At 40.4% G+C, this 19,167-nt stretch overlaps 1 protein-coding gene across 1 annotated transcript in view; it reads right to left on the bottom strand.

The window, feature by feature from the left end:
• The window catches only part of NCEH1 (neutral cholesterol ester hydrolase 1), a 65,963-nt gene extending 47,573 nt beyond the window's left edge, over positions 1-18,390 (bottom strand). Inside the window, exon 1 of the mRNA XM_052646945.1 lies at positions 18,238-18,390. Within this exon, the coding sequence (XP_052502905.1) occupies positions 18,238-18,375 (138 nt within the window). The 5' untranslated portion in view covers positions 18,376-18,390. The remainder of the gene's footprint in view (positions 1-18,237) is intronic.
• Between the last annotated feature and the right edge of the window lie 777 nt (positions 18,391-19,167).

Here is a 19,167-nt window from a genome sequence, read left to right as displayed (position 1 = left end):
TCTTGCCCACGTAGTATTTACTTTCCTCAAAGGTACAGAAAGCTGAACTGCAGGGCTCCATCTTCTAACGGAATTTCTCCTGCTTTACCAAATTCCAGTTCCTCCTTCAGTGACCATCTCAAATGTCCCCTCCTCTGCGACACCTTGTCCAGCTCACTTCTCAGACAGTTGCTCCTGCCTCAATGCTCTCTAGGACCTGGTTCAAGTTTCTATTTTTGACACTTGCTGTATTGTCATTATGAGTTTCAAGGTCTCCATCTTTGTCCCCCTTGGTCTATTATTATGCCTGGTACATGATTAGTGCTCAGTATAGCTGCTGCTGATACCACTCTAACGGCAGAAAGTGAAGAGTAACTAAAGAGCCTCTTGATGAGAGTGAAAGAGGAGAGTGAGAAAACTACTTTAAACTCAACATTGAAAAAACTAAGATCATGGCATCCAGAAGACTCTTGAGAGTCCCCTGGACTGCAAGGAGATCAAACCAGTCAATTCTAAATGAAATCAACCCTGCATATTCGTGGGAAGGACTCATGCTGAATCTCCAGTTGTTTGACCACCTGATGCAAAGACCCTGAAACCGGGAAAGACTGAAGGCAAAAGGGAAAGAGGGTGATAGAGGATAAGATGGCTAGGTAGCATCACCTATTCAATGGATATAAATTTGAGCAAACTCTGGGAGATAGTGAAGGACAGGGAAGCCTGGCATGCTGCAGTTCGGGGTCATAAAAAGTCAGACACCACTTAGTAACTGAACAACATAACTGCTGAATGAATGGCTTATATTGCTGACTATACTTTCTCTCACTGTTGCTTCAAATTCCTGCTTTCTCAGAAACTTTACTCCTTATCATTTTCTATTTGGGCTCTTCACAGACAGGAAATAGGAATCCTGGGCCAAAGCAAGCACATTTTGCTGGTTGGTCCTATTGATGATGATGCCTTATTTGAGAAGTAGGATGTACAGGGAAAATTTCCTGTCTGGTTTTTATCACCAATACTCTTTATTGTGGAAGCTGTCCAGGGGCTTTGAATTACTCATCATCAATTCACTTAGCAATTATGAGAGTGTTTATTTTCTGCCAGGTACTTTTAGGAGCTGGGTACACAGCAGGGAAGCCCACAGACTTCCTTCCTCCCCTCACAGAGCTTCCAACCTAGCAGGGGAGACCATTACTTAGAGAGAAACTACTTAGAAGGAATAAAAGAAACAATCGCCAATAGCAATATGTCCTATGGAGGGAAAAATCAGGGTAGAATGAGAGAGGAAAATAGGGGTGAGATAGAAATTAGACTGGGTGGTTAAAACAAGAGGTTTCTAATCACAGACACCTAACCTGTTTGATGAACGTACAAGAAGTTCTCGTCTCATAAGGCACCAACAACTGCCAACAACTGCAGTGTTTCTTTCAAACTTTAAGCAAAGAAATACTTTCTGAAGCAGCACTTTAGGAACACAACAAGAAAAACAAAAATTTCTTTAAGTTGGTCTAAGGCAAAAAGCGTCTAAAACCAAACAACAGTAGAAAGACAAACTGTTTTTCAATCAAATTATGTATTTGGCCACTAGAATTTAAATGTTATTCTACTAGTCTGTAACACAGAATATTTTTAATAAGTAGTTTAAAGCTTATTTCACCAAGTAGTACATATTCCTGAAAAATCATATACTGGTTGTATGTTTTCATTATCATATTGGCTTACTTAAAGTTACCATAATTAAAACAGTGAAATATATCTTAATGACACAAGACTGAGACTAGTTCCACCTATGTCCTAGTTATGCAAAGATCTCCTTTACATGTTTCATAGCTCTCTGAAATACAAAAGAAAGAACTCCTGGGTATGTGTCCATGCTGTCCCATCTCAGGGATTTGCACCTGCTGTTTTCTTTTCCTGGAATGCCCTTCTTTCCACATCTGTGTGATGTGCTTCTTTTCATCCTTCCAGACTCAGCTGATCTTGCACTCTCTCTGGGATCCTCTGCCTGAGTTCCCCCCTGGCACACACACAGAGGCTTCTCTGCTGGGCTCCCACAGCACCCACTATGAACCATAGCACTTAGTAGGCCTTGTTGGAAGTGTTTCCTTGGTTTTTCCAAACTAGAAATGTGAGCACTTCAAGGTCTCTACAATATGTGACACCTCCTGGGTGATCAATAAATTGCTGAAAGCATACTGGCACTTTAGAGAAAGCACAATGCACCATGTTCCTCCATAAACAGAAAGAGAAAGAAGTGTAACAGAGCATAACACTATACATTAAGCATCATTTCAGTGGTTACAAAAGACCTTAAGGAAACCTAGCTCTCCCACATGCACTAAAAACCACAGGAACCAATCTTTAATGAGACACCTTTAAGGATCACAAGTATACGGAACTTAAAACATGCTACCCAGGACTGTTTCAGGTTCTCCGAAATCTGAAAATGGAAATAAAATTAAACAAAAACAAAAAATGGGGATGGGGAAGATAATGGCAGAAGATATTTAATCACTGACAACAATCAAATGAAAACTTTTAAAGCAAATTCTAAGGTTTTCCCAAAAACATGCTTTTAGGGAGCCAGGAAATCATATTACTGTTTTAGAGTAATTGAAAATCATTTCTAAACAGGTTCCTTCTGTAGACATGACCAATAACAATGTTCTTTTCATCCAAGATACATCTTCATTTAAGTTGCAAGATGGTGCCATTTGGATTGGCTATGTGAGGCAATCAGAGAGAAGGTATTGGTTTTGGTCAGTAGGCGCTTCTGTGGCCACTAAGCCCTGAATCTGGCACACTCTGTGTCTGGTAAAATTCTGGCCCACTCTCCTTGATGAACATACAGTACATGCATTTAAATGGTACACTGCTAATTACAGAATTAATAGGCATCAATCTGTAGGCAGCAAGTTTAATATTCATCTCGTGTGACCCTCATTGGGAAGCAGACAGGAAAAGCTACTTAGTCTATAAGAGTTCAGATTTTAAAATATGTTTCCACATAGTTGAATCAACCAACCCAAATTTAAAGATAGTCATTTGAGGAAGAGGAGCTTCTTGACTTTTTATTTCCTCTTGTTTCTTAGTTTTATAAATATATTTTTTATTTTCAAATATACATTTACTTCTTTAATGTAATACTAGTAGTTATATATTGATAATTTTTATATATTTATATATAAACCTGTTTAGTACCTCAGTAATATACATTGGTAAACTCCATGTCAGGTTCTTTTAATTACAAGCTATGAAGGAGTTTTTGGCTATTTTCTGTCATAAGTGATAGCTCAGTAATAACACAGCCAAAGTCAAAACATTATTTTTGGCAGACATCCTTGAAATCATTCCAACAAAGAGGCAAAAGGTTGAGACGCTAAAATGTAAAAGCCACTGTTAACTGAAAGTACGTTTTGTGGCTGATCCACTAAAAGGTCCACCAGGATGCCTAATGAAAGGGCTTGATTCCATCCTCAGATTTCTCATTTCTCAGAAAACTCTGACACAGTTGACCACCTCCTCCTGGTGGAGCCTTTGTGGGTTTTGGTTTCTTTGACACTCTGTTTCCCCAGTTATCCTTTGTTCCACGACTGCTCTGTCTCCTTTGTTGGCTCCACCTCTTCTCGCCAACTCTAAAACCACTCTCCTATTCAACCCTGTTTCCTTAGGGAATTCCAGGTCTTTAGGGAATTTCAATTACATTGACCTGCCAACAAGTTTCTCCATATTTCCTATATTTCCTTTATATTGGTGTTGTTTTAGTCGCTAAGTGATGTTTGACTCTTTTGCAACCCAATGGACTGGTTCTTCTGTCCATGAGATTTCCCAGGCAAGTATATTGGAGTTGGTTGTCATTTCCTTCTCCATTCCTTTATATTACTTGCCACATATTTTTGGCTTAGGGTTTTAACTCTAGGAAGGCCAAGTGCTGTTTGTTTTGTGAATTGCTATAACCCCAGAGCCTGACATTTACTGATTACTCAATTAAACCAATGATAGATCCCATGGTGAATTTCTTTTATTATGGTGGTCAAACTGAAGACATCTGCCTTTAGTAACTTTAAAGGTCCAAGTCATATTTTCCAACTTTATAGGTCAGATTTCTGAGCCCAAAAGATAGCAATCATTTGAGCAAATTCAAAGCCCTTTGTTTAGGAAAGTACCAACCCTGCTTGCAAGTGCTTCTTCACTATCTTCACAAGTGGCAGATGGCTCACCATCAGGGCAGAATTCAAGTAAAGCACTTTCATTTATGTAACAAAATGTCGTGTCACCAACTGTACCTTAGATTCTTAAAGTCTAAGGAACTCTTTTCATATTATGCTAAAACGAACGAATATCTTGGCAGAGTCTGATAAATATCTTTGACATAAGACTTAATGTCATAAGACGGTAATGGTCTAAAAGACTGCAATTTCTTCAGCTTTTAGAGTACTAACTTCAAAGCCAGACTGCTTGAATTAGCGTTCTGGCTCTAGGAGTGTAATCTGGGCAAGTTACTTAACCTCTCTGTGCCTCAATCTTTACATTTTTAATACAGGAATAATAGTACTTAATCACAGGGTTGTTATAAAGATTGAGTTAATATATATGTGAAACGGTTAGATGGTATATGTTACCTCTATGATGATGACTCACATATCCAGGTAGAACATCAGCAAACTAAACCCATAGATGCCAAAATTTTAACTACAGGAAGAGGTTTTTCCTTCTTGCTATATACCAATTGCTATGCTAAGAATGTTACACAATCACATTTATCATAGAAAAAGCAGGGGAATTCCAAAAAACATCTACTTCTGCTTCATTGACTACACGAAAGCCTTTGAGAGTGTGGATCACAACAAACTGTGGAAAATTCTTAAAGAGAATACCAGACCACCTTACTTGCCTGCCGGGGTCCAGCCCTGGTGGATCCAGGGTAATTCGAAGGGGAGATGGCGTGGCGTCTTAGAAAGAATTATTTAATTAGAAATATAAGAGAGATTAGGAAAAAATAGTATAGTAGGAAAATTTAGTGGAGAAAAGAGGCTGAATAACTTGGTTTATGTGGAGAACTAATAAAACCTCAGGACAAGAGGTTTGCACCATCTACATTAGGCAACTGGCACCCTTTTGAGGAGGGTGCCCCGCCTTGGGCTCCCTCTCTCGTGGGTCTTAGAAGCCAGGGCAAGTAAGTAGACATGGTGAGTCTCCACGCCCCAGATGGGAATTCAGCCTGAAAAGGAGAGGGAGGAGAGGGAGAAAGAGAGAGAGACAAGGGGGAAACCAGTCTTTCCAGTGACTGGCCCATCCTCTATTGTCTGGAAAGGCCTTTTATACTTTTGATTGTACATAGAGATCAATGGATAAAACAAAATTACGCAGCATCAGCAGCCCTGACTCTTATTGAGACCAGACTTTCTCTCTGCATACCTAGTTGTATACACAAGTCTTAGGTGATTTACATCATCTTCTGGCCAGAAGGCCAATTAACATTTTACGGCCCTTTTCTGATAAGGGTCTGTCCACCAGAGAACTTATTTGTGTTGTTCTTCCCAAAGTCTGGTGCCACTCTCAGAAAGCACTAAATAAAGTTACATTCTTACATAGCAAGGACACAACAATTTATAACAATGAAAGAAGTACAGCGATTTATAACAAAGAGAAAAGTAATTAACTCAAAAGTCTAGTGTTGCTAACATCAAAACTACTATATTCCTTTTTCTATATCCCAATTACATTGATTAATATCCTTCAGGTGTCTAAAAGATAAAGAATATGGAGGCCTGGCAGCAGTCATTGACTCAACAGTGAAACCTGTCACCAATATAATTTTTAGCTCTTTAAAAAAGGCTTTGTATCTTTAAGATGCTTTAAGCTTCGTGCCTCTCGCGGTTGGGGGGCCGTAAACAATCACAAGTTGTAAAAGTCCGGACAGACCAGTCAGGTAAGTTAGAAAGCTATCAGAGGGGTTTAAGCCAAGACATTCTTTTCATATGCAGGAGACTGTTAACTGGAGCCCTAAGTTAATTCCTTTTAGAGGAAGGTGATTGGGGATGGCCCCCTGTTATGTCAGAAGAGTGGAAAGCACAGTACAATAAGGCAGGCAGACTCTGGTTTTGCGGGGTAGATATTCAGGAAAATCCAGGGGGAACCCCTGAAGCCAGATCACGCCTTTGTGTATGTCTGGCTTCCTTCCTCATGACCTTTGCCATGAGCGAGATTCCTCACGCTGGCTCCCAGCACTTGCCTCCTGAGAAACCTGTATGCAGGTCAAGAAGCAACAGTTAGAACCGGACATGGAACAACGAACTGGTTCAAAATTGGGAAAGAAGTATGTCAAGGCTGTATATTGTCACCCTGCTTATTTAACTTATATGCAGAGTACATCATGTGAAATGCTGGGCTGGATAAATCACAAGCTGGAATCAAGATTGCCAGGAGAAATATCAACATCCTCAGATATGCAGATGATATCACTCTAATGGCAGAAAACAAAGAAGAACTAAAGAGCCTCTTGATGACAGTGAAAGAGAAGAGTCAAAAACCTAGCTTAAAACTCAGCATTCAAAAAACTAAGATCATGTTGTCTGGTCCCATTACTTCATGCCAAACAGATGGGGAAAAAATGAAAACAGTGGCAGATTTTATTTTCTTGGGCTCCAAAATCACTGCAGATGGTGACTGCAGCCACAAAATTAAAAGACGCTTGCTCCTTAGAAGCAAAGCTATGACAAACCTAGACAGCATATTAAGAAGCAGAGACATCACTTTACTGACAAAGGTCCATATAGTCAAAGCTATGGTTTTTCCAGTAGTCATGAATGGATGTGAGAGTTGGACCATTAAGAAGAGTGAGCACTGAAGAATTGATGCTTTTGAATGGTGGTATGGAGAAGACTTCTGAGAGTCCCTTGGACAGCAAGGAGATCAAACCAGTCAATCCTAAAGGATATCAACCTTGAATATTCATTGGAAGGACTGATGCTGAAGCTGAAGCTCTAATACTTTGGCTACCTGATGCAAAGAGCTGACTCACTGGAAAAGACCCTGATGCTGCAAAAGACTGAGGGCACAAGGAGAAAAAGAGGATGAAATGATTGGATGGCATCACCAACTCAATGGACATAGTTTGAGCAAACTCTGGGAGAGAGTGAAGGACTGAGAAGCCTGGCATGCTACAGTTGATGGGGTTGCAAAGAATTGGACACAACTTAGCAATTGAACAATAAAAACAACAAGCCTTGAGGGAAGCACTGTCATTATTCCACTTTTATAGATAAGGAAACTAAACCTTTTAAGTTTTAAGTTACTTAAGAGTTTAAGGAACTTGCCCAGTTAGTCTCATGACTAGTAAATGGTAAAGTTATGATTTAAGCCCAGCAGCAGGAGCCAACAGCAGGCCAGGTAAAAATGATCTACAGTTGCATAGAAATCCACGAATTTAAGAGCAGAAGCAGATTGACAAGAATAAAGGTGAAAATTAAAAAATAAAAAACTGCACACTACTATTGGAGTATACTGCAGACGACTGCCAAAAATCAGATTAGGACCAAACATATTTATTTTGTGACAGGTTATTATTCCAAGTGTTTTACTTATTAACTACTGTGGGATGATGACAAACAATAAAGCTTTGTATACGTTATCATTTGCAACCTTCAAAATAACTTCAGGAGCTAAGTATCATGACCAGTTACTAGATTAGGAAACACTCATAGGTTAAATACAAGGTCATAGTCACACAGCTAGTATAGCTCAAGTTGGGATTTGAGCATAAGTCTCCCTGACCCCCAAATCCATGCTCTAGAACACTATGAAAATGGAACCCCAAATTCTGTAAATATACCACCAGTACCATGAAGTTCAAATAAGGATTGATAAGTCAATTAAATATGGGACTCAATTAAATATTCTTTCTTTAAAATTCAAAATACATGTCAGTATGATAGGGATTCTGAAATGTTTCACCGTTAAAAAAGAAATCTTGATTAACTCTGTTTAACTCGGCATTTCCTAGTCTTACTTACCATGGAACACTTCTCAATGGGTAACATATACTAAAACCATCTAGGACTAAAATTTGTAAACAGTAGATAGCAGGCTCCTTGCCCATGAGATGCTTTTTCAATGTGGATTTACACAAAAGATTTGTGGGTGGAATAAGAAGGGGAAGAAGGGAGACTGAACAATCTAACGGGAAGCTGTGGAAGACAGCGGAAACGGTTATGGAATCCAGCAGACCAGGTTCACAGCCCGACTCCCAGTCAGTCCCATGTCTGTGAACCACTCAACCTCACTGAGTTTCTATCTCCCTTAACTGAGGACATTAACTACTATTTCACAAAGTGACTGTGTTTATTATTCAATAAATGTATCTCTTATTATGCAGACACCTACCAGTAATCTTATTCTATTAAAAGTCAATCATCTTTTAAAAGCAAAATTGATTTGTCTTGCGAAGAAAATCAAGGAAGCAGGGATTATGGCTCCTCTGGACTTGCTTCTCTCCAACGGCCATGAAATGGAAGTGACTGAAACCTTGGGATAGAGTGACTCTATTTTAGAACTGATGCATAAAGTAGCAACAGTGAAATAAACATCTTGTGTTTTAGGAAAGTAGACTTCAGAATGGTCAAGAAAAAGGTAATTTGTGTCCCAGGGCAGGGACAATATTATAGGACAGGTGGCACAGAACAGTGTCCGCCAAATTAATTTCTCATGGGGCATTCATCAATTATCCATTCTGGAGAAAAGAGAAAAAGAGAATGATAACAAATGACTGTGGGAATTTGCCAGTTATCTTTTAAGGAGGTGGCCTGTAGTATAACTAACATTTAGCTAGAAACATATGATTCATTACAAATTCAAAAACAGCCATAAATCTACAAAAACATTCTGAGGAAATAAAAAACCCAGAAAACAGCAAGGCTTGCAAAAAACAAACAAAAAAAAAATTGCAAAGGACAACAAAAAGCCATTTTTTGATAAGTTCAGAGTCAGAAGCACAAGAAAGCACCAGTTTTGGTGTTTGGGGCAAATGAAGTAACAGGGAGGACTGAAAGAAAGCAGAACTATGAATTCTTACTTCCTCTAACATGCATTATCTTCAAAGCCCTCTCCCCACTCAAAAACCCAAAAACCAAAAATACTAAAATAGTAAGAGAAAAATTATGTCTATGATAGGTGAGGAAGCTTATGATTTGGTGGGGAGTTTGTATGTAAAGAACCATCAAAGTTAGGAAACATACAAGGGCCATAAAAGAAAAACAAAATGCTAGCAGAGTATGAAGGAGAGAGAGATGAAGGTTGACTGGGGAAAGAGGGGAAGTTTCCAAAAGAAATTATCTTTGAGTGGGTGTTGAAAGATGTGTGGGATGTTGGCTAAAGTAAGAGGGTGGGAGGGCATGTGAGGCAGAGGTGACGACAGGAGGAGAGGTGTCACGATGGTCATGGGGACACTGTGAGGCTAGATTCAGCAGAGTGGTACCAGTTTGGAGCAGGCCCTAAGTGCCAAAGAACTCAGTGCTTTCATTCTGCCACTATCCTAGAGAACAGGAATTCCACCGGTGTGAGGGGTGGGAGCTGGTTCCCTGGAGGATTAACAGTGAAATCTGAGCACAGCAGGGAGCACAGCAATCATTCCACAACTTTGAGTTGATTATGCTGATGAATGCATGTCACATAAATGCAGGCTGAGCATATGTCCAAATTCGTCTGGGAATAGTTCTGGTTTCAAATGGTTGTCCTGCCATGATTATTAATAGCAACCCCTATTACTCTCAGACATGGCATGGTTTGAATAACAAATTTTGAGGCTACTCTAGGTACATGGAACTTGGGGACAATCTCTCTGTGTTTAGTAGCAATATACATGTATTTAAATAGTCACAAACTATAGGGCTTCCCAGGTGGTGCAATGGTAAAGACTCTGCCTGCCAATGCAGGAAACACAAAAGATGTGAGTTCAGTCCCTGGGGTTGGGAAGATCCCCTGGAGGAGAGCATGGCAACCCACTCCAGTATTCTTGCCTGGAAAATTCAATGGACAGAGGAGCCTGGCAGGCTACAGTCCATGTAATAGCAAAGAATGACTGAGTGACTGAGAATACAAACTATAGGAAAGAGCTTCCTTACAGTTTGCATGCTGTACCATTAGCAGCCAACAGATAGGCTGTTAACGGGTTGCAGATGAGCTATAAGACACTGAAAGTTAGGTGTTTTATAGAGGTAAAAACTTAAAAGCATTTTTTATAACTATTCAAAATCTATCAGAGCTGGCATTCTCTTTGAGAACCCTTTGTATAATTTTCTTTATGAATCCTGTGAATTCTGTCATTCAAGTCCTTACAGATTCCCCTAGTATTTCCTCTATGTTCCCCTGGCGTGTTTTACAAATCTCTTACAGGAAAAAAGACTGGAAAACACCAGTGTAGATTTATTTAATAGCAGGAGATTTTAAAAAGTCAGGATACAATGTACCTGTAAAAAGTTATCATGCGCATACCCACATGCATACCTGCAGCTATGAGTACCCGTCCGTCAGGGAGACAGCACTAGAGACAAAAACGGGCAAGTCCATCATGCAGGACTTTGTTTTCAGGTCACTTGGCCCAGCAGTGAAAACACGAAATTAAGAGTCTAGTGATTTTCATTCCAGTCCTGTTTTGCCACTATTACTCATGTGAACTTGGGAGTATCATTGACCCTTTCAGAACCTGTTTCCTCACTCGACAAATAGAAATAACTAACGTCAGGTGGTTATTTATTGTAAAAATAAAATGAGATCATGTAAGCGAAACCCTTTGTAAAACCTGCAGTGCTATAAAAATGTAAGGTGTAACCAAAGAATTATGTTCTTCAGGGTCTCATTCTCATAGGGCTGGCCTTCTCTTCCTCTCACTGGTGAGCTCCTGGGTTTTCTTGGTAGGATCCCCCAGTCCTCCTCTCACTCTAAACACATTCATTCCCACTGCTCCCACCATTACCCATTCACTGACCTCTGCCAAGCCCATATCTTAAGCTCAGCTCTCTCTCTCTCCCCCAAATTCTGGTCTTATATATGCAAACTATTTATGAACAGCTACCCTTAAATTGGTCCCATGGACTTCAAAGCAAGGTACCAAACTCTGTGACCTTCACCCTCAGACCTGCTCCTTTTCCTAATCAGGTGCATCATTACCATTCACCCAGTTACTGCAGTGTCTGTCCCAGAAGTCATCTTTGACTCCTTTCTCTCCTTCACTCTTGCAGTCAGCAACTCTGGCCAGCCTCACTCCAAACCCATCCCATTTTATTAGTTCATGCTCTCCCCTCTCATCTGGATAATTGCTTCTCAAGCGGTCTTTTCCCTCATTTATTTTCTTAAACTCTAGTCTCTATACTGCCACTGAGAAAACTGTTCCCAAATATAGATCTGACCATGTGATTTCCCTGCTAAAATCCTTTCAGCGGCTCCTTTCCTGGCCCACAGAACGCTTCATTACCTGGCCTGTGGTTCCTTTCTACCTCACCTCTCTGGCTTCTGAGCTTTACACTCCAGCCACTCGGAATTACTTTTAGGGCCTTAAAGCTTGTACCATCTTCTCCCACTGGAACATTCCCTTTGTCTGGGATGCCCTTTTGCCCCTCCTTTCTCTCCTTCTTCTCTTCCTCACCTCTTTCACTCGGCTGGCTCTTATGGAAAGTCAACCTAGCATAACGGTTGAGCTCTTAAACTCACAGTAACACAGGCTCCACCTCTTACAAGCTTTGTTATCAAAAGCAAGTCACTTTTCTTTATAGTTCAGTTTCCTCCTTTATAAAATAAGGAAAATAAGAACACCTATCTCATAGAATTATAGCACAAACTAAATGAACTGTATGTAAAGCACACAGCACAGTATCTGGCACAGAGTAAATGCTCAGGACATGCTTAATAGATGTTATTTTTACTGTAAATGAGCTTCCCTGGTGGCTCAGATGGTAAAGAGTCTGCCTGCAGTATGGGAGATCTAGGTTTGATCCCTGGGTCAGGAAGATACCCTGGAGAAGGAAATGACAACCCACTCCAGTATTCTTGCCTGGAAAATCCCATGATCAGAGGAGCCTGGCAGGCTACAGTCCATGAGGTTGCAAAGAGTTGGACATGACTGAGCGACTTTCTGTCTTTACTGTAAATGCTCACTCAGCCTTGATAATTCAGAGCTGATATCAGTGTGAAAGGGAAACATCTGCTCCTGATGCTAAGGTCAACACTGTAGTTGTTGTTTAGTTGCTCAGTCATGGCCGACTCTTTCAGACCCCATGGACTGTAGCCCTCCAGGCTCCTCTGTCCATGGGATTTCCCAGGCAAGAATACTGGAGTGGGTTGCCATTTCCTTCTCCACAGGTTAACATTAGATGTCCTTTTTAAGGCAGCAATCCATAAATGCCTCTATCATAATTCTTCTATCATTCAAGTCACATTCTGTAACTGTCAGTAGATTTATCTCCCCTCGCTGGACTGTAAACTCGTAAAGATTAGACATGTGTTTTATTGTTTCATCAACTCCTAGCATTGTTGTTCATTGAATTAATGATGACTTCGGAATTTTAACTTTATTAAGGATAGGATATTAGGCTAGGATATTGATTTTATTTTGGAAACACTAAAAGACTGTTAAAATTTCATACTATGACACATCTTAGACTAGGTAGGGAAGATAGCTAGGCCTGTCACCATGAAATTTAATTACACGTCTTCCTTTATAAACATAAATGAAGGAGAAAATAAATGGTAGACAGTTACCGTATAGTTTCATTTGTCAGTAAAAGTAAACATATGCTCACTAATTTAAAAGAAGTAATTGTGCATTAATAGGACAGTTCAGAACAATTATTACACTTTCACACCTCAGAAATATTTTCATATCAAGCTCAAGCCACATGTTAGCAATAGGATATCACACTAAAATAAAGTAATAAGGTTGGCATTTCTGTGCTCAGAGCCATATTTGTAGAGTTTCAGGAAAAGTAAAAAGGAAACTGGCTAAACCTCAATACAAAATAAAAAGTTAAAAGAATAAAGAATTAAAAGGAGAACTACAAATTAGGCATTATCTTACACACTTGTATTTGAATCAACCTGACTTTAATATTTGATTGGATCCACCAGCAGGTCCTGTCTACCGAGACCAACTCATTTTGCTCACTTGTCAGAACTAATACTAATCAAACTATTCTTAAAGCCATTCTGCTGCCAGGTATGTTTAAAGAAAATTTCACTAAATCAGCTAAAAATTACTGTGCTTAGTGAGTGAAATCTCTAATTTACATGAAGAAATATGTGTCAAGGCAAGTTGAGAAGGCAATAAGCAAAGCTTATTATATACTAACATTTAAAAGTTAAATTTAGGAGTAAACATTCCAGTTCATGAATGCTTATGAAGAAGGTCACCAAGTTAGAGTTCTGCATGACATCCAGCTGAGCTGTCATTCAAAGCATACCCATACAGCCCAAAGACACATCATGCACAGAGAATTCAGGTGTGGTCACATTCAATTTCAACAAGTTTGAGGACATTTTACAGGATGAAAAATCTTGCTCAACTAGTCCAAAATCACTGTCACTTATAAGAAACAGGGGAAGCATTCAGCAGAAATGCTTGAAGCATTCAGCTTCAATAATCTTTCTTTTACATTATGTCACTGAAAGGATATATAGGATAAGAACTAGAAAGTTAAGAGGTGATTGAGGTTAGAAGTCACACTCTGGCCCTTTATTACCTTCAGTCATCATCTTTACCACCCCCTCTAAACTGTACAAAACCACTCCCTCCTATGAGCTCCTGTAACTGTACCTCTTCTGTGATACTTGTCAGCTCTTGCCTTTTTAATAGCTATACATGAGCATAGCTTCTTCATCATACTAAGCTGCAATTTCTGTGGGTCAGACTCACACACTAAGCTTTCAATCTGTGTTACATTTAAGTGACTGTGCATGAAACCTGCTATCCTGATAGCGGTCAGAGGATCCAAGATGACTTTTTTAAAGAAATCTATTTTAGGGAATTCTCTAGTGGTCCAGTGGTTAGGGCTCAGAGCTTTCAGTACCTCAGTGCCATGGCTGGAGTTTCATCTTTGGTCAGATCCCACAAGCCACACGGCACAGCCAAAATAGAAAATAAAATAAAATTATTTTCTTCATAGAACAATTACTGAAATACTAATCACATTGATATGTATGTGCATTTCAATTCCACTTTAGAAGTAGAAAACCTACTACAAAAAAAGTTTTTAATTAATTTCTTATTTCATGATCATTGCAGAAAAACTAGACTATATAGATGGGAAACCTGAAGATAGAATCTTATGGACCAGAAAAAAAATCAGTATATTTTAAATTATGTCCTGCTTTTTCTATAAATCTACATATAGATTTATAAAGCTATCTGTTTTGATGTATAGATATTTCAAATGGTATAATGGCATATATGCTTTTTGTAGCATTTTCTCACTTAAAGCCCAGTATAAATCACTTGTACATAATTAAACTTTATTTTTACAACTTAATTGTTTGACTGCATAGTTTCCAAAATATGGGTTTACCATATTTACATAGTCTCTTATAGTTCTTAAATTTTTTTAAATAACACTGAAAATAAAAAAAAGAAAAGAAAGGTTGCTGAATGTTCTCTCATATATTTCTTAAATGGCAGTGATTTTGGACTAGTTTAAAAAGATTATTGTACCTATGAAATATTTCTATCTTTATAGCTATAGCTTTGACTATATGCATAATTACGTGAATTCATCCAGAGGGATTGTTGGGTCAAAGAATAAATACTTCCACAGCTTCCCATGGACACTGCCAAACTGCCATCAAAAAAGTTGTTAAAATTTACATTTTTTCCAGAAGTGTATACTTCTCAGTATCTCTACCTGTACCAGGATTTCCATTTTATAAAAATTTTTGCTTGCACAGCATTTTTAAATGTCTTCAGAATGTCCACCAAACTCCTTCCTTTTGTTCCCCTAATCTTCATCTACATCTCTCTCCATTGCCCTTCCCAGACTATTTTTGTTGTGTTTTTCCACTGTTCAAGTCTTATGATGGCTTTGCTATCACACTGAAAGATGCCTAGCTATTTTATCACCTTAGAGCCAAAGTATCAGATTACTAATCTGATAAACATGCTCATGTAAAGGGGTCCTTTCCAGCAACATGTATGCAATATATCTTGAACAGTTTAAGAAAAATATAATCTACATCAGCAGTGTATTTAACTTACAGAGTAGTGGTTCTCAGTTTTTGCTGCACACTGAAATCACCTTGGGAACTGTTTAAAATACTGCTTCCTGGGACTCCTCTCCCAGAGATTCTGCACAAATTTGGTATACATTGTGAATCGGGCATTAGGATTTTTGAAGCCTTCCTAGCTGACTCTAATGTAGCATCTGTGTTTGAAATGACTTGAGAAAGCTCCTAAGTAGCTTCTTCTTAGGTAATATTGAAGGACCCCAAGGAAGAAAAGCACAATGAACATAATCTCCATACTCTGACTCATCTGCAGAAGATAAAGGAGATGAGAAGGGACAGGGAGTGGTGAAGCATTTGCCAATGACAACATAATAAAAGGAGCATTCACTTTTTTTTCTTTTTGGCCATATCACATGGCATCTTAGTTCCCCAACCAGGAATCAAACCCATGCCCCCTTCAGTGAAAGGCGCAGAGTCTTACCACTGGACCACTAGGGAAGTCCCAAGCCTTCACATTTCTTGATATTAGGCAGGTGCCTGCTGTATTAGGAAATTGACCAAGCCTTACCACTGAAGTAGCTTTTCTAATGGAGCCAATCAATTCAAACTAAAATGATGTGGACAACAAACTTTATGCCAGGCAATTTAGTGGTAGCAGTCCAGGTTTCAATGAGGTAGTCTACTTCCAGTTTACATTTACTGTTTCAACAAAGTTGAGCAGTACTACAGATTTTCCCCACAACCCACAGTGGCCCTTTGGGACAATACTTAGAAGAATATTGGAGTGGGTTGCCATTCCCTTCTCCAGGGGATCTTCCCAACCCAGGGATTGAACCCGGGTCTCCCACATTGTAGGCAGACGCTTTTACCGTCTGAGCCACCAGGGAAGTTCACTTAGAAGAATAACTACAATCAATTCCAGCCATTAAAATACGTTACAGCACTCTTACAAAGCATCAATAGCTATCAGCCCTATTATACAAGGAAAGCTGAGGGTCAGAGAAGGTTGGTTAATGGGCTGGCCTTGCAGCCAGCAAGTGGCCTGGCTGAGGAGGGATTCCGGGAGGCATGAGTAACAGTCATGCTCTGTTTACTACCAAGTGTCAAGCACATTGCCTTTTCCCCAGGACAATTTGAAGTGACACTGGTAAACTGCTTTCCTGGGTAGAATATGCTTTCTTGTGGGCTGAATGATCTTTCTGATGTTTTACAGTTCTGAAGACAAATGATAAGAGCCACTTGTGTGCTAACCCAACTCCAACCAGTGTCCAGTGAGGATACTCTGCTACCTTATCTGTCTCTGTGACCTGGCACTATAAACATCATCACTCCCAAACACCAGCTAAGGGCACACTCTGCAGATGACCTAAGGTCTAAAGGCCTTACTGGACTGGTTGCTTTGTTGGGGAAGAAAGACATTTTTCCAATCATGGCTTTTTTCAAATTAGTTATGATAGGGAAGATTTCCTTGGATCAGAAAGGCAAGAATAATCTCTGTGGCCAACACAGTAGTTTGACTTATTTTTTCTTTCTTTCTGTTTTTCTTATCATTAGGCATTATTCTTTTTACTGTAGAAGGCCATTTAAGCCACCCAGGTAAATATCATTGTATCCCAGAATCTTTAAAGGGTGCTACTCCCCAGCAACAAAATTTCTGGAGGAAGAGAGTGATTGCAGAGCATCCTGCACAAGACTGCCTTTCTTGGAGCCCATGCTAGAGAAGGGGACGGTCATTCTTTCGTCTTGTCAACACTGTAGTAAGCAGGAGGGAAGGAAGAGGCTATTGCCTCATAGACTCTTCCTAAGAGAAAATGGGGGACTTGAGGGTGGAAACGTGGCTGGATTCAAGAATAGCAAAATCTTCCTATAAATGTGCTATAATACCCTAGTTAAGGGATTTGTGATAGGACAACGCCTCAGAGACTAGGTAATCCTACACACAGCTGGAATGCACAGGGAAAAGGAATATCAATCCTCTAGGAAAATCCTGTTTGTTCATTTGTTTTTTTCTCTCTCTCCTTAGTTGTCATTCTTTAAAGGAATTTACAAAAATAACCTGAGGTTAAAGCCCAAGGTTGGAGGAGGGGAGGAGTCTCGGTTTGGGAGGAGGGTAGGAATTTAGATAGAGCAGGATGCTCAGAAAACCCTGTTTAGTCTTGCACAATCAGACTTGACAGCTGCTTGTAGTCTAGATTTTAGATGGTCTGGCACTAAAAATAATGCCTCTTACATAGAATAAACCAGAAAGTTACATTTTTCTGTCTACGGGGTTAAAAAATATATACACTCAAGGTACAGTAAAGAGAACTGTCACCCTGCCAGGCTAAGCCTGGATATCCTGACTCAGGCAAAGGTTAGCTCTTCTACAGTTAAGGACATAAACGGAACGCTGCAGGGCGCAAAACAAGAGCATCATGCAAACACCTGCTGTCACTACCGCCACAGCCTCTCCCGCAGCCAGCGAGGCCTCTCCGCCTCCTTTGTTGGGCTGAGCTGAGGCGTGCCGGCCATGACGTGCAGATCTGTGCCATTCCCTAAGTACTGTGGGAGCCCAGGCTGCTGCCCGCGGCAATGGAGGGCTCCACTGTCGGACACAGTGCGAGATCACCGTGCCAAGTCTGCTCTTAACGTGGCTGCATTCCCAGGAACCAGGGCCTTGCTACAACACTTAACTCGCTCTCTGCCGCCCTCTATGAGAGAACAACATGGGGGGAGGGGTGGGTTATAAAACGCTGGAACCTTGATTTTTGACGTTGCAAACCAAGATAGAAGGTGACATTTAGGAAAGACGAAGGATTTAAACAGTCGTCAAATTCTGCTCAAGAACTTCACCTTCTCCGGTATCAACACAGACGAAGACACAGACCCAACCCGCTGCTGGCCAAGAAGCGAATGCGACATCCTGAAAATGTCAGCCTGAAACACTTTAAAAAGCAATAGCCTTATTGCGCCACAAAAATACGCATCTCACGGGACAAAGGCCGGAAATTCTCTTTCCCCCTAAAATATTGCTTAAGAGAAGGGACAGAGAATCAGCCCTGGGCTGCGTCTCACCACTTGCTGTGCGCTCCGGAAAGTGGCGTCCAGCAGCATCAGCTTCCAGGGATCGGAGACGGAGCTGGGCAGAGGGATGTAGATGTAATAGGCAGCCAGTGCCACTAGGGCGGTAAGCAGGACACAGGACGACCTCATCCTCCTCCGGCTCGGCTGGCCTGCCGGACGGACGAGGAGGAAAGGGCAATACCACCCAAAGACCTCAAGCAAGTTTCTGCGAGGGCCAGCCGCTCATTCACCCGTTTCTTGTGTGCCCAGAGCCAATCAGAGGCGGCGTCGGGAGGAAGTCGGAGCGCTGACTTACCCCCTCCACTGTGTCCTTGCAGAGTGTTGCAGACACTCCAGGTTTGAGAAAGCTGTGGGGCTGTGCTGGGCGAAGAACAGCGGACTCCGGAGGACACAGGTGTGTATTGCACACCAGTGACCAAGGGCTTCCCTTCTGCAGGTTTCCAAACGGAAACAGTCCCGGAATAGTTTAAGTGCATTAAGTTTCCCTCTGTCTAAAGCACATCTGACTCAAAATGGAGTCAGATGTGAGAAAGATAATAAAACGATAGTAAAAATTCACTGACTTCTACAGCCAGATTTGCAACGGAATGTAAAGCCTATCTGATATGTAGTGAGAGAAGATAACAAATTCTTATAGCTCAAGCAAACGATCAGCCAGTAGTATAATACATCAAGCACACAAATCTTGGTTTCCAGATCTCATTCTCCAGTCAAAAGAACCATGACTCTGCCATGGCTCCTTGGAGAAAAGACTGATTGTAGGGCCGAGGCAGGGAAAGTACAGGATGGACCTGATCTAGAAGATGAGGAAGTGCTAAAAAATGATGAGAACTTGGTCAAAAGGACACAGTTGGCAGCTTTAAGGGTCTTCCAATGTCAAAAATGGAGATAATTTTAGCATCAAAATAATAATGGATTATA

Source organism: Budorcas taxicolor, chromosome 1 (assembly GCF_023091745.1).
Source record: "Budorcas taxicolor isolate Tak-1 chromosome 1, Takin1.1, whole genome shotgun sequence".
In the NCBI taxonomy this organism is placed as follows: Eukaryota; Metazoa; Chordata; class Mammalia; order Artiodactyla; family Bovidae; genus Budorcas; species Budorcas taxicolor.
This window is presented reverse-complemented; position numbering and strand designations above follow the sequence as displayed.